This window comes from Phalacrocorax carbo, chromosome 2, assembly GCF_963921805.1.
Source record: "Phalacrocorax carbo chromosome 2, bPhaCar2.1, whole genome shotgun sequence".
Taxonomy (NCBI): Eukaryota; Metazoa; Chordata; class Aves; order Suliformes; family Phalacrocoracidae; genus Phalacrocorax; species Phalacrocorax carbo.
Window position 1 is genome coordinate 24,946,454 of NC_087514.1, and position 19,362 is coordinate 24,965,815.

At 45.1% G+C, this 19,362-nt stretch overlaps 1 protein-coding gene across 1 annotated transcript in view; it reads left to right on the plus strand.

Annotated features, from left to right (window-relative positions):
* The first annotated feature begins 305 nt into the window (after positions 1 to 305).
* The window catches only part of NIPAL2 (NIPA like domain containing 2), a 54,496-nt gene continuing 35,439 nt past the window's right edge, over positions 306 to 19,362 (plus strand). Inside the window, exon 1 of the mRNA XM_064445431.1 lies at positions 306 to 704. Within this exon, the coding sequence (XP_064301501.1) occupies positions 600 to 704 (105 nt within the window). The 5' untranslated portion in view covers positions 306 to 599. The remainder of the gene's footprint in view (positions 705 to 19,362) is intronic.

The window sequence follows — 19,362 nt, forward strand, 5'->3', positions numbered from 1 at the left end:
CTTAAGTGATCAAATCAAAACTAACAGAATGAATGGATGAAGCCACAGCCTGGGAGCAAACCCATTGCCTGAAATCTCTGCAAAGAAATTATTCAGAAAATACAAGGGAAGAACACATGACAGAATTAAGAATTTATGCAAGTGACTATGCATATGAGAACAACAACTTCCAACTCTTGCAACCCAGCAGTGAGGTATTAATAATTGACCATTAGATTTAGGCACTGATTTGAAGGAGTTAAATTCCCAGGCTGCCCTTTTAGAGCAGGGTGGGGCATTGGGGAAGTCAGAGAGAGGAAAAAAAAAGGCACCTGAATGCCCTGGGAAGGAGCAGCAAAACTTTCTGTCAAGCTCCCCTTCCTCTCCTATGCTACAAATACACCCCTGCTGAGGGTGTCCCAGTGCCTGCCAACAGCTGCAGCCTTCGGCCCCACACACCTGCATGTGGGGTGACCCACGCGAGCAGCCTTTCCCACACCAGGAAGCGAGTGCCGCGTCCCAGTCTGTCTGGGTCCTGCTCACCTCTCCTCACAGCCACCTGTCTCCTCTGGCGTGACTGTGCATGGCATGGCCAGCGGCCAGGGCCTGAGGGCAGGGACATGGGCATTGTCCCCATTTCGGAGTGGGTAGCCTGGAACACATCCTTTGGGGGGTCAGACTCCGGGAGCGGGTCCCTCTCCGGCCCCTGGTATGGCACACACAAGGTAAGTGCCTGCTGTGCAGCACCATGCTAGGGACCAGGAATGAGTGGGCTTGGGGATAGCAGGGTAATCATTTCAGCCGCTCCTCACCACCCTCCGAAGAGCTGCCTTCCAGTGCCCATTTGCTGCAGACACCTGCTCCCTCTTCAGCCCCTTGTTGAGCCTGTGCCTCCCTGGCTTCCCCCTCCAAGCAGTCCTTTCTGAGTAGGAACCGGGAAGAGAGCTGTGCTGTTCTGCACTAGAGCGTTGCTGGTTTTTGTCATTGGTGTTTCTGTCACTGTCAGTGCTGACAATGTATTAGGGGAACTGCAAAAGAGAGACTGAAGTGGCCCCTGAGAACGAGCAAGTTGTAGCATCTGCTAACAATAAAAGTGAATTGGAGGTTGATTAAACCCTTTACCTTTTCCCTGCTTTTGCTTCACAGACTAGGAGGCATTGGAGGATACTCAACATTCTTGTTTTTCACTGCATAAGAAGCAAACCACTTTTTTACAATGCAAACTATTAGTATAAATTGTGCATAAAATGCCTTGCAACTAACTGCTCTCCTTCCTCTGCAAGCAGCGCAGTAGTGGGTCATAACGTGGGGAAGGTCCCAAAAACTTTCCCCTCTGGAGTCTGCATTTGCTACTGGGTCAATATCCAGATGGCAGAAGGCATTTCTCAGCCCCATGTTCTCAGAGGAAAGGAAAACTGAATTTCTGTGCTTGGGTCCCAGGAGCAGCGGGACTCCTGGCTGATGACGGTGCTTCCCAGGACCGGAGCTGGGATCTTTTATGGGATACAACAGTGTGGAGCCAAGGGTTACTATAGGTTTGGGAGTTAGGGCCCTGGGGCTGGGAGTGCTTGCAGAGCTGCCAGAGGAAGGCAGCAATAGGGAACTCCCTTGGCATTGTGACACCCACCTGCACATCACAGGGAGTTTATCGGTTTGCTTGCAAAACATCCCCACCCTGCTCCTGTACTTCTTGGGGTGGTTGTGTGCGGATTGCTGTGTTTTAAGCCTGGTAGTTTTCTGGAAAGACCTGAGTAATTTTTTAGTGTTACTTGGGTATCAGCGGGTGAGACTGGTTTTCTGTGCTCCCATTTACTCGTAGAGTCGAGGCTTTGAAGCAGGTAACAGGTAACTATGGGTCATGTGTTGCTGCCAACCTTCATTTTCCCAATAGTTAAATTCTTCTGTGCACCCCCATTTTCACATGTTACATTTCTGGGAACCTCAGAAACCATTTCATCACTCCATTCACAGCTATTCTGGCTGTGATTCAGCGGATTAGTCCAAGTTAGGTCTTCACACAGGGGCTTTTTCCCTTCCCCTTCTCTTAAGGCCACTTCATCCTCTTGGTTTGGTTTGAAGAGGAGATCTTTGTTTTCTGCCTCTACAAGAGACCACAACTGCACCAGCTCTCATCTGCCTGAAAACATCCCAGGAAAGCTGAGTTGAATTGCTTTCAGGGGGGGATATTTTTCAGCTCCTTCAGCCCCGTGAACCATCAGGTGGTGAAAGAATGAGATCCCCTTTCAAGAGCCCCTAGATATGAGGGGCTTGGCATGGCTTCCAGTCACAGCTGCCTAGTGCCACGTGGGCATCAGAGACATTCATATGGGACCAGCAAATCTGACACACGCATTAGAAAAATCTGTGGTACTAGAGTAAGCCTTAAACAATGTCTGTAAACACAGAGCTCCCTGGAAGAAGTTAAAGTGCCTGTGTCCATGTGGCTGTGTAGCATAATGCCTCCTTGTGCTGGCATTACATTTATTTGGGTTTTTATAATTGGGGTTATTCTCCTGCCAGGATCAGGCTAATTGGTGCTAGCTGTTGGCATGAGGGTAGCAGTGGGAGTGCATCCTTGTGGTAAAAAAGGGTGGACATAGGACTTCTTCTTGGCATCACCATGGATGTAGCTGCTCGAGGAACTGCACCTCTGAAATGTGCAACACAGGATCCTGCGCTCCCACAGCCTCCCCTGTCTCAGCCCTGTGCTGTTTGTCATGGGACACGGGCGTGTTTAATGATGCAGTAAAATCTGATGAAATATATACTTAGTTACCTGAAGTATTTCCTGGCAAACTAATATTATTGTAATATTTTTGGGTCTGCTGGATGAATGAACTTAAGAAGCTATCACATGTGGATTTAGTCTCTTAATAGAAAGTGTATGTAATTGCTTCAGTTTAATACTTTTTTATTTCCCTCAGCACTTCTCAAAAGGTTGTTTATTTCCAATATTATTGTTTATGGACAAAAATATTTTGCAAGATCAGTTGAGATTATTAACTACAATATTGATCTTGGTTTGACTTTGTATCAGAGAAGGAGAAAAGAGCTGGGTGGCAACAGTCAATGAAAGCTCGGATGTTAGACTTCTTCCATAACTCAATAGTTCACGTGGACATTGTGTGTAGTCACTGTGTTTAGTTGTTCAAGTGCAGAAGCTGAACTGGAGATGGAAATTCATTTCGCTTCTGCTTCTTTTTCCTCTGTTGCTGGTCTCTTAAAAACTCAGTTATTACCAGTTGCCCAGACACTTGCCTCGAGAGGTTGTTTTATTTCGTGTGTTGTGATAATAAATAATTTTGGCTCTATATTTGAGGTTTAAAATGTTGACAGCTTCTTCAGATGGATCTGTGGCCTCTCGTCCCATGACAATATATCACAGCCTGTCACAGGCCATACGTGCAGATGGCGAGTATGTGTAGCCAAGAAACCTGATCCTTGGTGTGCTCTAATCAGCAGGCAGTGGTGGCTGCTGTCAGGTGCGTTGAGAAATCCCACAGATTAAACACATCACTGTAAGGTCTTTCTATGCTTCCTTCTATCATATACAGGTAATCTAGATTTCATGTGAAGTACCACAATTAAGGTTTTTAGCTCATTCTGTTCAAGGAGAAAGTCTTCAGTGCTTGAACTCACCCCACCTTGCTAAGGGCTTGATGTCTAGTGCCATTGAGCCTCAGCAAGGTCATGGCCTGGTTTGGTCCCAGTTTCTTCCAGTGACAGCACAGTCCCTTCTGGTACTTGTGCCACCATGGGGGCTGTTGCCTCTGTGCTGTGAGAAACCCAGTGCAGGAGGGCTGAGAGCTGCCACCATGGAGAGGAAGGTTATTTCTCCATTTCCCTTGGCTAAAGAAGCACCCCAGAAACAGTGAGGGCCTCTTCAGCTGGCGCTGCCACCAGAGAAAAAGTTGTCATGGCATGTCCTACAAATGTTCACCAGGATATTCTAAGCACTTAAACAATGACATTTCCAACCATGGTTTTCAATCAGGGCAAGCTCTAGAGCGAGCCATGGTGTCCATGGAAGCGCGGGTGGGAGCCAAAAGGGCAGCATGGCCACAGCGCATGTAGGTTTCAGCCAGGGCAGCTTTCCTCTGCAAGAAGCAACCACCAGATATTATCAGGCTATTTAAAGGTGAAGGCAAACATTCCTGTTTTTTTCCACTGCAAGTGTTTTGTAGGGTTTTTTTTAAATGTCATTTTCTCAGTCTCTGTAGGGTACCTCATGCTGCAGTCTGCTCCCTGATGGACTGCAGATGTTAACTGTTTCAAGTTAATCGGTAAACCAGTCCTCAAGCATGGGGAGAGTAGAGACAAACATGTCCTCACACAGGTCTCTGCTGTTGTACTCATCTGTGAAAACTATGGTGAAAACTTTTCCCTCTTCCCCCTCAACTCCTCTTTCTAAAACTGTTCACTGAAAGCAAACAAGGGTACCAAAACAATAGTTTTCAATTCAGTCTATTTCATTGTGCTGTTCTTTACCTGTCAGATTTCAGAGTTCACACAGTTTCAATTTCCTTTATCTTATGGGGGAATGTGTATGGGAGAAAATGCATACCTTTTTCTTAGATGGGAAATGTGTGTTATTTTCAGCCCTTATAAATCAAAAGTTTGGAAAAGGACTTTGTTCAGCCTTTCAGATACACCTTTTTTTTTGAATCAGTCATAGGGAATCCAAAAGTCAAAGGTTATAATGAAGAAGCATTGCAAACAGTTGCTGCCTGCACCTATGCTCGCTCCTCTGGTGTTGTTCTGCTGTTGGGAATCCAGCAGCATTTCCATGGCTTAGTCCCCATTTAATTAAGCTCTGCTAGAAAATGATGTGTGGCGTTGGGTCATAAATGCTGGACTGTCAGCTGGGCCAGCTTTGCACCCAGGCTTTCAGGCTCTGCCAGAGCTGTGGGTTTGGTCTGCTGGGGGTTGTGCTCTCATCAGCTTTACTGCGAGTGAGAAGCTGACATGAGAAAGCAAAACAGAGCACTGGTTAGAAAGGATCACCCATATCTTTTTACCAGCCTCATACATCCATTCTGCCTTGCCAAACATCAACTGTCCCTGCAGGTGTAAAGATTGCAATATGTCTGGTGTGAAATGAGCACACAGCTTATGTAAGCTGCAGCCTCCAGGTTAAATAAAGATCAGCTGCTGCATGGGAACTTAGGGGATATAAGTACAGGAGAGCCTTACCCGTTGCATGGTACCATAAGCATGTTTGTTTCATTGCCACACTCAAATTCCTTAGGGAAATGTTGCTTTTTTTCCTTCAGTCACTGCAGGCAGAGTGGGAGTAAGCCATGGAGCTATTTATACCTCTGAATATAGAGGATGCAGGGGACGGGGCAGCAGGTCTGGAACAGATGCTTTGGTTGGGATAGTAGCCCGAAGACTGGAAGTAGCATGCAGCTTTCCGAGACAGCCTGAGGAGTGACCTGCTTATCTGGTTTCCACCAGGCACTACTCTGGGTCCTAGAACAACTTAATTTCCTAGTGCAGTGCTGTCGGCAGGCCCTTATTACCCTGCTTGGGGTTCTCCTATCAAGGCTGGAAGGAGTCAGGTGCCTGTGACTGTTTCCCCACAAAGCCCAGCACGGTGCATACAGCAAACCAACTCAGCTTCACGTTTTGAGCTTGGGACACACAGACCTAAAGCAAATGCTATTGATGGGAGACCTCATCCTCCATCTGTTCTGGGCGCTTTCATCTCTTCAGCATTGCTGGCAGAGCTGCTTGAATGAGTGCTTCCTAGCTTGACAGCCAACAGAAAATGGTGAGAAAAGCCCTTTTATTTAGGCTGACTAACCGTTCATTTTGACCAAAGCATTCTTAGTGGCTCCTCCTGGACACCTTAGCCAGGACATTGAAAACAACAGCTGTCACAGGGCTGGGGTCCTGCTGAGCACCAGCTATAGCTTTGCTGAGTGCCTGTTCTCTGATTCTTACTGGGGTGTTTTAAATGCTTCCCCTCCAAACAGCCGCTATGGTCAAATGAGTTTTCAGTTCTTCTGAGGACGTTAAAGAACATGTGCATTTGATTTTTTTTTTTAATGATTAAGATGACAGTGAGATAAACAGGAGCTTCATAATTATGCTAAACTGTTTCAAGAGGTTTGAGAATGTAAATTTGGAAATTTCTAGGCACAAGGAACATTACAATTCTTGTCGTTTGTCAGAAAGTGGGGTGCAGAAGACAAATTCAAGGAAACTTGAGACACAAGTGATACATATCCTACCTAGTGCAGAAATTAGTTTGCTTTGGCTGCTTCAAAATGGTATTTTACAGAAAGATTGGGGACATAGTTGCAGACTCTGTCTGATATCCAGCTCAGTCACTGAATACAGAGCTTAAAACATAAGCACTGCTCTTCAGCACAGTGATCCAAAGCAGCAGAATCAGATTTAGTCTGGAGCCAGCAGAGTAGGGTGAGTGCACCTCTTCCCTTATTCAGCACTGAGTAGGAAGTACCAGGCATGGGATGAGCCTGCATCCCTACCCTGCTTTGGAGGTGCCTGGCTCAGTGCAGTGCTTTGCCCTCTCTGCACCCAGCTTCTAGACTACTGTGCAAATAATGGACTTTAAATTAAATTGGCAGTGGCTACTGTGTTGATCTGGTGTCTCACAGCCTTGCCTGGGAGTTGTAAAATGATGTAGGATGATGGTCTGGCTGCTCAGACAAACACCTGTCTGCTACTGAGATTTCATTAAATTGCTGTGTTCATCTAGGAGACCACTGCCACCCAAAGAGGTGGTGGTGCTCCCATCCTGAGTCTGTGCTTCTGCTACTTCATTTGCCCCAGCACTCATTTGACTCTTTGATGAGACAGTTTGTCTGGGTTAATGGATAGGAAAATACTCATTGATGTAATATTTTAAATAGAAGTTGCCCGTCTCATGAAATTTCACCTATGGCACTGTGGCCCCTTACGATTTTGTGACCCAAAGAAGACAAAGACAACTTTATTGCTCTTTGAAGCTGAAGTATGATCTTTCTCTTCCTATGTTCTTGAAGTCTGCTTTGGGCATCAAAAAAAAAAAAAGATGTCTGAATCTTTTCCTTCCATGTCTCCGACAGTCTGCTGGATCCGATTAATTCCTGTTTGAAGGAATCAAAAGAATCCAAATGACTCAAGTAGAAATTTGACCAAATTCAAAAGCCAAGGCTTTAGAAAGATAAGCAAACAGCTGACTGTGCACTTCAGTCATAAGGGAGGTGAAGACATTTGGCTAACCTAGTAACTGGAGGCTGTGATTATTCCATTTGGAGTTTTGGTGACATGTATAACCTGTTACGCTTATGTTTATAATGTCACCACAGATTGTCCCAGAAGAATGGGATTCGTTAACGTGAACAGTTGGGAGATATGCTTTCCATTCTGTGACTAATCTGGACTTTGAAACTTACTGCCAGCAGCTTCAAAAGACAGCCAGTTGGTGTGCGAATCAACGCCAGTCCTGGAGCAGAGACCTTAAGAAATGTGGCAGTGATATTTGCAGACTATGCTCAAAAGTAAATAGTCAATATCAAACCAAACAGATGTGTACTGTTTAAATTGAGGTTATACCAGTGTAATTACATTCTCCTCCATGATGTCCATGATTAATATACATCATTTAGGCTAGAAGCTTTGGCCTTGTTTGGTGATATGAACTGTTTAACCCATAATGGGGAAATGAAGAGAGATTAAGAAACTGTGATAGAGAGGAATCATGGGATTGTTGGAGTTTAACTTTTGGGTGAGGCACATAGTGACTCTCTGGCTATATTCCCCTTAGTATCCTGCTGTGTTCTGCAGAAACAACCCTGTGATGCAGAGGCCTGTGGTGAATGCAAAGTCTGGACCATGATGAGTGCAAGGTTTGGAGGAAACTCCTCCATGTATGGAAGCAATGACTCACAGCAAAGCAAATGCTGGCTCCTTGGACATGGCATCTTTATGCTGGCTGAGGTGAAGTAGTAACACAGAAGTATATCTCATTTCATGGACAAACCTAGCTCTTGCTGACATTTAATCCCATAGAACCAAGTAAGCTTTATGGCAGCTAAAATCTCCAACAGAGTCTTAGCTAATCTGTCCAATAACTGAACTGTCATCCTGCTCAAAACAAAATCATTTTGCCAGCTGATATGTATTGCACTTGAAGCCTTTTTCTTCAACAGTCAAGGCTGTCTCCACTGGAAAGAGGTTCTTGTGAAAAACAACAAAAATACAGGTTTTGCGTACATAACAGACTTGTACCGGGTAGTTAACTCCCAGTTAAAGCCTACTTTTATTTTTTGGTGCTCCAGCTCAGGAGTAAATGGATTGTGACTCCATTTACTCTGGTTTATGACTCTAACCTACTATTTCTTAAGGTTTCTCTTCAGGTTTTGTGGGGGTTTTGGGTTTGGGTTTTTTTTTCTGCTTTGGAATTGTCACAAAGTTCTTGTATGTATTGACTTCTAATGACATTAATTGCTTTGCTTTGTTTCTCTCTCTTTCAGTGACAACCTTTTGCTCCCTGCAGTGACTAAAGCACTATGAATATTATCATTCAGTGTCTGTTATCATGCAGCAATGACTCAGTCATAATGTCAAGATGATGGAGAGCAAAGCTTGTAGTGTCTGCAGAAGCTTCAGTCAAACAAATAACAGCAGCTTTCATCTAATCAAGCCTCTAGCTCCATCTCTTGACTATTGTACTCTTTTGGCCAGAGTTGGTTTTCTTCATAGTAGCTTGTACGGTGCTATAGTTTGGATTTGTGATGGAAACAGTGTTGATAACATGGGGATGTTTTCTTTGTTGCTGAGCAGTGCATGCACAGCATTGAGGCATTTCTTGGTTCTCACACTGCCCTGCCAGTGAGTAGGCTCGGTGTACACAAAAAGGAGGGGACACGGCTGGGACAGCTGACCCCAACTGACCAAAGGGGTATCCCACACCATATGAGGTCATGCTCACCAATAAAAGCTGGGGGAAGAAGGAGGAAGGGGGAGGGGATTCGGAGTGATGGCATTTGTCTTCCCAAGTAACTGTTACGCATGATGGAGCCCTGCCTTCCTGGTAATGGCTAAACACCTGCCTGCCACTGGGAGGTAGTGAATGAATTCCTTGTTTTGCTTTGCTTGCACAGGCAGCTTTTGCTTTACCAGTTAAAATGTTTTTATCTCAACCCACAAGTTTTCATGCTTTTACCCTTCTGATTCTCTCCCTCATCTTGCTGGGGAAGAGTGAGTGAGCAGCTGTGTGGGGCTGAGCTGCTGGCTGTAGTTAAACCACAATGACTACAGATCAGAGGCTACCAGGACAAACTAAAAAGCAATAAGTGGTTTACAAAACATACAGATGATAGCGTCTGACTCAGAAAAAGGGCACTCAGTTCTCCTTCATTTTTTTAATTCTTGAAAGGGAGAAGGCAGAATTTATCTTCATGGCCCCGTCTTTATAGTAATCCATGTCAACGATGAACTTTCTAACTATTATATCCTGTACTAAAGCTAAAATACCAGAACAAAAGGCACCAAGTTCTATATGGGAGACTCCACATAAGGTACAGTTGCTGAAAGATCAATAATACTCTAAACTGGTGAAAAAACCCACCACCTTGTTATCTCTTTAAGTGTAACAGAGAATACAAAAAGGCGATAAAGGTACCTAGAAGGGATCATCCAGCTAAACTGATTTCTGTTTTCTGCAACAGAAGGCAACTATGTAGTAGACATTTTGGATTCTTGTGAACTAGGCACTGACCTCTTACATCAACACCTGCTATGAACTAGAAAATGGTAACGAATACTTTAAACCAGGTTACAGTTTGCAGTAAAAGATCAAACTGCACAACTGTAATGTGTCACAGGGAGAGGGCTGGGGAAACCTGAGTCCATTGCCTATATCTCAGGCCCCTGCAAGAACTTCACCTATGAGATAATTTCTTTGAAAGGGTTTGTTACCCCTCAGATTTGCATCTTAAAGTTTTGACCAGAAGCATCTGACAATTAAATGCATCCATTTTTGTGTTTGTATGTGTATGCACCCATATACATATATGTGAATGTTTTAGAGTGCAAGACCTGTTTTTAAATCATCACTGATAACCTGTTAGTTGTTTATATTTAAATGAATAATGTTACTAACCAGAAGGTTCTGCCTTCTGGAGTCCAGTCATTTTTTTTGTATTAGGAGCTATCTGTAAATGATTAACACTCTCTGTGGAAATGAAACTAGGAGAGCCAAGTGTGTGAGGTACAGGAAGGAAAGCAAGGAACTAATGTACAGCACCCCTCCTCTGTAGGAACAGCAGACTGGAAAGGCCTTTGGGCTGCCCATTCCCCTACCATAAAATCAAGTAATTCTTTTAACAGATGGATCAAACTTCATTCTAAATGCAGTCAGATCTTTTCTTTTTCCCCTCCCCTGTTGTTACTCCTGTTAGAAACTGTTCTGAAATGCCACTGGCTTGGAAGCGTCCTCATTTCCAGCGTACGTTTACCCCTGGCCCACACGTGTGACACCGGGGGTTCAACAACTGAGCATGTTCACTCGGGTTGTAATGTGGAGAAGTGTTTTCTGTGCACATCAAAGGAAGGGTTAGTTATAGCTAACAGAGGATTAATTGAGACAGGATGGGAGATAAGTCTGCCTTTGTTGGAAAGTGATGCTGGAGAGATGCTTGCTGGAAAAGGCATGTCAATCCCCTGCTCCTCTCAGCTGGTAAAGGGAGATTTTTATATAAAAGTTCTTTCTGGGATTTGGTAAATAATGTATTAAGCTGGCTACACTGCTGTTAGGGTTTTGTGTATCTGATTTAAGTGGAATTAGAAATAGCTTATCTGTACTCCAGCAAGGCTTGTGCTACAATAAGAAGAGGGAATGAGCTAGCTATGCTTGGTTTGGGGGCACGTTTGTGTGTACACGGAGAGCAAACCATCTCTTCAACAGCACTCTTCGTGCCTTGTCCTGCAACTTGATGTAACACTTAACAGCACTATTTGCTCAGTTGTTCACATAGCTTCCATTTGAGCTTGCCTGTCTTTATGAGCACAGGCAGAACTAGTTCCATCTCCCAGGGCATGAAATGGTACACTCCAGCTCCCCTTGACCCCATGTCCCCTCCTAGGCTCTCGATTTGGGGGTCCAGGGAGCCACATGAAGCAGGGAGAGGAGCAGCACAGCCTCTGAATGTGAGCCAGGCTGTAGTTTCTGGGAACTAATATACCTAGGCTTTGAATGGTCTGGCCTGAACCTTACCTTGTACACCAGGAACTAGACAGGGTCGAACAGAAATTTCCAGAAAACCTGCTCTTGAGCAATAGAGGGAACAACCAACTGGCTGATTTGTGGGAGAAGTTGGTCAGGCGATGCTGGCTTGTCTCCTTGTTTCTCCTGAAGGACCTGGAAACTGGCAAAAGTTTATAATCCTATTCTTGCTTTTCCTGGTAAGTAATTTCTGTAGTTGCCATGGAGATGTTATGTGATGGTCCTTGAGAAAATTTTTGTATTAAGTTGTTATCAACTATGATTGAAATTTTTAGAGCCTCTGTTACACAGTCATTGGAGAGGTTTTTATTTGCAATCTAACAGGCAGTATTAAAAACCTGAAATGGTCTTTGATTATGCACCAAAGTATCGCAGGCTATTCACCTGAGGAACAGTGTAAAAATCCATTCTGCCCCTCCCCATTCTCCCCTTTATATCTAATTCTGAAATTTGTTTCCGGAGAATAAGAAATTGAAATTTAGGAGTTGGGAGATTTGGATGTAACTATTCAAAAAGGAAAAAAAAAATTACCACTTCTAATGCTTGTTAACATTATAGTGGATGGATATGTTTGTATATAACCTTAGTGAGCATATCGAAAGTTACTTTAGTATATTTCACAATTCATATTCTTCATCTTACTTTGTTATCCATTATGGACATTAATTAAAGTAATCAGACTGGTAAATATAAATAAGATGTCATGAAAATTATTAAAGCCTTGAGATGAATAGAAGGATCCCACTTATGTAGTTGCATTATCCTCTCCCGTTCCTACACTGTTTGATAACTTACCAGGCTCTCCTTCCAGCCTCTACAGTTTGTCTCTTTTCTGGAAAAAGATGTATTTTAAATCTCTGAGGTAATGAAAGGTAAAAACCTAGTGAAGGCAAGGGTACTGTAATATTAATGAGATGAGATAGGAACTTTATCTACTGTGGTCTGGAATCCAGCCTGGTGACCTGTGTAAAACCTACAAACTGTCTTGTCTCCATTCAAATTTATCCAGAATTAGTTATCAAGTTCTCCTCTCTCCTTCTGTTCCTAACAAAACTGATACCAAATGTTTGAATTCTCTCCTTCTTGTATATTGAACAATGTTCTTTTATGCCACAACAAACCAATCAAATGTATTTTCATTACATATTCCAACAGTGGTAATTGCCCTTTTATTTCCAGTCCTTTATATGGACCTGAACCCATATATGCATATAAGAACTGCACTATGAAAACCATTGAAATAAGGACCTTGTTTTCTTTATACATCTGTAAAGCACTGAGTACAGCCAGAACTCTGTGAATAATAATAGCTAAATGATAAGCCTCTCCTAATTCCACATGGTGGCTCTTTGAAAAATATGGTTTTTGTTAAGGACCCTGAATTGCCCTTTCTTCAGAGTTAACTTAGAACTAGAAGTTTAGGAGGCATTTCCCGCCCTCCCCTCCTGCCCCCCCCCTTTTTTTTATAAGATTCATTGAGATCTGACAAAATCTTTATTGGTGGAAACCATGTGTAGTCTCTGAAGCAGTATATGTCATTAAATTTTTTGGGAACACCTTTAGATCACACATAAATGCAGAAATAAAGAAAAATAGGAGGGACAGTTTAACTAGCCATGATGAGTGAGCTGACAACATACATTTGAACTGTTTTTTTCTGCTTATCAGTTCAATTTATAGACATAGCAAGTTTCCATAAATAGTAGCCATATACGTTTTAGTCAATGCAAATTAAGTTAATCTTTCTAAGTTTTTGTTTCACAGGCCTGGCAACTGCAGTTTAATGTGCATTAGGAAAACATACATGTAATATGGATAAATTGCATCTCACTGCATAACTGAGTCTCTGGTGCAGATTTTAGTCTGCAAGAGATAAATTTATTAGAATTAGTGCTAAAGATGTAGATTTTAGCCTGGCTGTCCTTTGTCATAAACCCCTTCCTTAGACAAGAAAAAAATGGCCTTGCATGTAAAACGCCTTTTAAAACACTGCCAGAATGATATGAAAAGCTGTTAGAGTAAATAAGCCTCAGGTCCTGCATGAGTGTTCAAAGCAGGACTGTATGCAGCGGTATGCTGTACCACCACTCATTTATTTTGAATAGCAATATGTTGCCACTCCCCTTGGGAAATGGATGCCTCCTGACCGATCCTACAAGCCTTCCCTCCCTACGCCTGGGCTTGTGCAAAAGCCCTGTGAAGCTGGGATGGGAGATGCCCCGCGATTGCTGAGGGTGCCTTGCTTGAGATGAATTTGCCATTTCTCAATCTATTTCCCATCTGGCAGCCCCCTGTACAGCCACGTCCCCTTGGCCACTGTCACCACGGGCAAACTGTGCAGGGTCATCTTTTCAAAACCCTTGCTGTGGCTTGTACATTTTAATCTGCCTTGAGTGTTAAACATTGGCAGGTGGCTTATAAAGAACATAATGCTAATGGGGTATATTTTGGGAGGTTTATTTCAAACCTGGAACAGTGCCTTGCCAGCCTCACAAGTAGTTGTTTTAATGCAAATGAAACAGTGAGGGAATGAGGGGCTAGGGAAGTCACTCCTCAAGAAAACTCTTCCACCAAGGAAAATGCCGGCAGACCCACACCCTCAGTCCACAGTGTGTGTGTGTTCAGGAACTGTCTAGAAAAGACTGCAAAGCCAGAAAGTGACTTTCATAGCTTGTTCCAAACCACATTAAGGTGAAAGAAATAAAACTTCTGTGGTGTTTTTTTACTTTCTGGAAAACTTAAGGGCAGGATGTTTCTGTGACAAACCTCATGCATTTGGAAGCACTGGAGGAACGTGTCAACAGTTTCAAATCTGGGGTCCAACAAAGTGGCCTGTACATTCAGACAGATGTTTCGGTGATGAAGGGACCTGCATTTTATGCCAACAGTTTTGAGTATGTAAGGCTTTTTCTTGTAGAAGTCCTTAGTTGACTGAAGTAGCACCATGGCTCTGAAGTTGTGTCTGCAACTGAATTCCCTCACGGAGGTTTGCCTCAAGACTTGTGTGTGGGAAGCCCTGCAGTGCTGTGGATGATATCACAACTGGATATCACAACTGGAAACTCTGTGTTCAGAGAATATAATGTTTATTACTTATAAAACTGGCGGTTTCACCAGTCCTCTAGTCTCTAGATGCTGAATGGCAGACACAGCACAAATAATGAAGCCTTTTACTTGAAAAGATGGGAACAGAAGGGTCCTGGTGACCTTCAGGGCAATATAGCAACTACTTTTTTAGTTTGATAAAGTGATCTATCTTCTGTTGCAGGTCATATTTCATTCATGCATGGTTTTACTAGCCTGAGATATGGTATCATATTTTTTCTCTCCTGCTTTGAGCACTGCTGTGTATGATAGCTCTTGTGCATTAGAAAATGCCTGCTGATTTAAGATGCACTCTGATCTGTGAAGTTTGCAATCCAGCTTTCTTCTTTACTTCATTTTTGTTCCCTGTTGTTTTCTTTAATATTGGCATATCTGAGTATGAACCTGTACAAGACCGTTTTGCCATGCTATAGCTGCATGGCGTTACTGTACTTTCATCTCCCTGAATGGATCCATGTGATATTTGACCTCCTTAGGGCATCGTACACTGTTTTTAATCTTTAGGGGTCTGTCCAGCCTTGGGTTTGGAAATATGGTGCTATCACCATATTAACCAGAGCTCATTAACACATGTCAGTCTGGAGCAGGCAGCGCAGTATATATGCCAACAGCAATGCTCAGGTGAAACATGTGGTCATTATGATAAAATGACCTGAGCAATGAGGGTAAGTTCTGAGCCCAGACTACCACTACGAAAAACACAGACTGTTTTTCCTGTAGCTTATGTGCAGACACACAAAGCTGCCTAAGTTAGACATAAGGGAGTGTTACCTCAACAGCTTTGCATGTGTTTGACATGAGAACACCCACAGCCCTATGGTCCTACCTGCAGCCCAGGACCCCATTTCAGGCCCCTGGAACCATCAGTCCCTGCTCCAACAACACCACAGCAGGACCTGTCTCCAGCTCCCCACTGCCTTGCCGTGCCCAGCCATGGGCCCATGTACTGGCCTAGCCTTGGTCTGTCCCCACCTCCAGGGACGTACCCAATGCCTGGGGCTGGGGCCACCCTGGTGCCCCCAGCTGCCCTCCTCCTGGGTGGGTGGGGAGAGGCCAGAACTACCAGGTCCTTTCCTGCTGCCATGCGGAACCCCTGACACTGCTGGCCCTGGGACATGTCAGTGGCAATGCTGAGGAAAATACTGATCTTTGTATTTCACAGGGGAGTATCACAAAATCACAGAATCCCAGGTTGGAAGGGACCTCAGGGATCATCTAGTCCAACCTTTCTAGGAGGAGCACAGTTAGACAAGATGGCCCAGCACCCTGTCCAGGCGACTCTTGAAGGTGTCCAATGTGGCCGAGTCAACCACTTCCCTGGGGAGATTATTCCAATGGTTCTCTGTCCTCACTGTGAAAAATTTTCCTCTCGTGTCCAGTTGGAATCTCCCCAAGAGCAACTTGTGTCCCTTCCCTCTTGTCCTTTCCATGTGACTGCTTGTAAAAAGGGAGTCTCCGTCTTCTTTGTAGCTACAACGAAGATTGGCTACATGTGTCTCAGTATTTCCCAGAATGTGAGGAGAAGTCTGACAAGACCAAAGTTTTTGAGATGCTTCCTGTTTCTGGCAGTTTCTGGAATCTGTAAGGAAAGCAGTGATTTGTAAGCGCCATTACTTTTGGGAGATGTTCAGACACAGGGTGGTCATGAGGTTAGAAATCTTGCACGTCCCACAAGGCTATCTGAGCCAAGCTCACAGGTACCTGAGGAAGCAACCACCATGGTACAAAAGTAGTCAATTCTGGAGAGGACACCAGTGATGCAGGGCATTGGAAGACTTCCTGCTGGAATCCCTGTCCATGCAGTGTGTAAAGCCATGAAAGGGGTGTTTGATTCATGGTGTCTGGAGGGAGGTACTCAAGTCATCAGCAGAACCTGTATATGGGTCTGATTTTGCACATTTATTTGGATGACAAATGGAACACGTAGCCCCATCCTCTGCCCACCAGCTGCATGCAAGTTTTACTCAAGAGCTGGATGCAGACCCCCCTTTGGGCTAGCTTGAGACCAGCCATGTTTCCTCCCTGGGGTGCTGGTTGCTTCCGAAATCCTGCAGTGGCTGTGACCCCACCTGAAAGCTGGGAGCAAGGAGCTGCAAGGGGTAATCCAGAGATGCAGCCATAAGGGCAGGAATAACTGATGAAACAGAAAGATTCATAGAGAGACTGGGTTCTCTGCTAGGAGTAGTGTAGATGTATTACAATAACTAATGTGAAAGCAATAAAATGATGAGGTAAATGAAGTGGCAGTTTCTGTTTCCTATTCCCTGCTGTCTCCTTTTTCTTAAGCCCTTCATGACAAGGCTGACCAGGCCACTTCTCCACTGCCTCATAAAGGAGCATGTTGTCCTTTAAAAAGAGCAAGTCTTTGGGAGCAAGAAAAAAATTTTGATTTAACTGCTGTTTTATTGAAGCTGCTCTGTGTGCAGGATGATGAGGGAATTGCAATAATCCACCTGTGAAAAGGTCAAACTTCGTTCAAGATGTAGTACCACCAGCATCAAAGACTCAGGAAGGAAAAACCATTCCCTCTGCTCTTGTGGAGCCCTGGGTGAGGGCCATTTGACAGCACTTCCACAGTGTGTAAGGAGGCTGCAAGGCTGCTCGTGTGCTTGTAACAGTTAGTGCCTAATGTCAGCACAGACCTCTGTGCAGAGGTGTGCTGAAATGTCTTGTCACACACCCCCCACTGCTCCCAGTGAAGGGTGTTCCCAGAGCATGGAGAATACCCATGTGTGAGACCCCAGAAAATGATGATGGCACATCCACTGGGGGATACCAGTCTGAGGGAGAGGGTGCAGGATGGGAAGGACCTCCAGTGGCCAGGCACCAGAGGGTATGGGCAAAACTCTTGAGTAATGCTTCTTGGATAATTCTTCCATCCAGACTGGGGCACTGGTGCTGTATGACTTAGCACAGAGGGTGTGTGAGCAAAGGGAGCACTCTCACCTCCTGCATTCCACTCTCTGCATTGCCTTGTACCCGTCAGTCATGTCTTGGTGACACCTGGCAGTTGGCTAAGCATTTCACCCAGAGTGATTATGTTGTCTGCATGTCCTGAGTCTAAGCCAGTACCAAAATGCCTAGGCTGGAGACAATTGGATTCACCTGTGTCTCTTAAATAAGAATCATCCAATTGGCTGTTGTTTCTTCACACTTTTCACAGAATCAACAGAACGATAGGGGTTGTAAAAGACCTCTGGAGATCACCTTGTCCAACCCCTCCCTGCTTGAGCAGGGACACTTAGAGCAAGGGGCACAGGACCGCGTCCAGGCAGGTTTTGAATGTCTCCAGAGAAGGAGACTCCACAACCCCCCTGGGCAGCCTGTTCCACTGCTCTGGCACCCTCACAGGAAAGAAGGGTTTTTTCTCATGTTTAGCTGGAATTTCCCATGTTCCAACGTGTGCCCATTGCCCCTTGTCCTGTCATTGGGCACCACTGAAGAGAGCCTAGTCCCATCTTCCTGACACCCACCGTTTAGATATTTATAGGCATTGATTAAATCTCCCCTCAGTCTTCTCTTCTCCAGGCTGAACAAACCCAAGTCTCTCAGCCTTTTCTCATAAGGGAGATGCTCCAGCCCCCTGGTCATCTTGGTAGCTCTCCACTGGGCTTGCTCAAGCAGTTCCACATTCTTCTTAAACTGAGGGGCCCAAAACTGGGCACAGGACTCCAAATGTGGTCTCACCAGGGCAGAGTAGAGGGGGAGGATAACCTCCCTCAACCTGCTGGCCACACTCCTTTTAATGCAGCCCAGGATACCGTTGGCCTTCTTGGCCACAAGGGCACGTTGCTGGCTCATGGCCAGCTTGCTGTCCACCCGCACTCCCAGATCCTTCTCAGCAGAGCTGCTTTCCAGTAGTTCAGCCCCCAGCCTGTACTGGTGCATGGGGTTGTTCCTCCCCAGGCGCAGGACCTTGCCCTTGCTCTTGTTGAATTTCATGATGTTCCCCTCGGCCCAGCTCTCCAGCCTGTCCAGGTCTCATGGATGGCAGCACAGCCTTCTGGTGTATCAGCCACTCCTCCCAGCTTGGTACCATCAGCAAACTTGCTGAGGTTACACTCTATCCCATCATCCAGGTCACTGATGAATATATTAAACAGGACTGGACCCGGCACAGACCCCTGGGGAACACCGCTAGTGACAGGCCTCCATCCAGACTCTGTCCCATTAATCACAACCCTCTGAGTTCTGTTGCTGAGCCAGTTCTCTGTCCACCTCACTGTCCACTCATCCAACCCACACTTCCTTAGCTTGCTTATGAGGATGCTATGGGAGACAGTGTCGAATGCTTTACTGAAGTCAAGATAGACAACATCCACTGCTCTCCCTTCATTGACCCATCCAGTCATGCCATCACAGAAGGCTATCAGGTTGGTCAAGCATGATCTTCCCTTGGTGAATCCATGTTGACTACTTCTGATAACCTTCTTGTCCTCTACATGCCTGGAGATGACCTCCAGGATGAGCTGCTCCATCACCTTTCTGGGAATTATGGTGAGGCTGACTGGCTTATAGTTTCCCAGGTCCTCCTTCTTGCCCTTTTTGAAGATTGGAGTGACACTTGCTTTCCTCCAGTCTTCGGGCACCTCTCCTGTTCTCCATGACCTTTCAAAGATGATGGAGAGTGGCTCAGCAAGACCATCCACCAGCTCCCTCAGCACTTGCGGGTGCATCCCATCTGGGCCCATGGATATGCGAGGATCCACTTTGCATAGGTGATCTCTGACCCAGTCCTTGTCAACTGATGGTAAGTCTTCCTTTCTCCAGATTTTTTCTCTCTACTGTGGGCCCAGATGCCTGAGGGCCAGCCTTAGCAGTAAAGACCAAAGCAAAGAAGGCATTCAGTAACTCTGCCTTCTCTGCATCCTGCATCCCCAGGGCCCCTTCCTTGTTCAGCAGTGGGCCCACTGTGTCCCCAGTCTTCCTTTTACTGCTGATGTATTTAAAGAAGCCCTTTTTGTTATCCTTGACACCCCTTGCCAGATTTAGTTCCAAGTGGGCCTTGGCCTTCCTCATCGCATCTCTGCATACCCTGA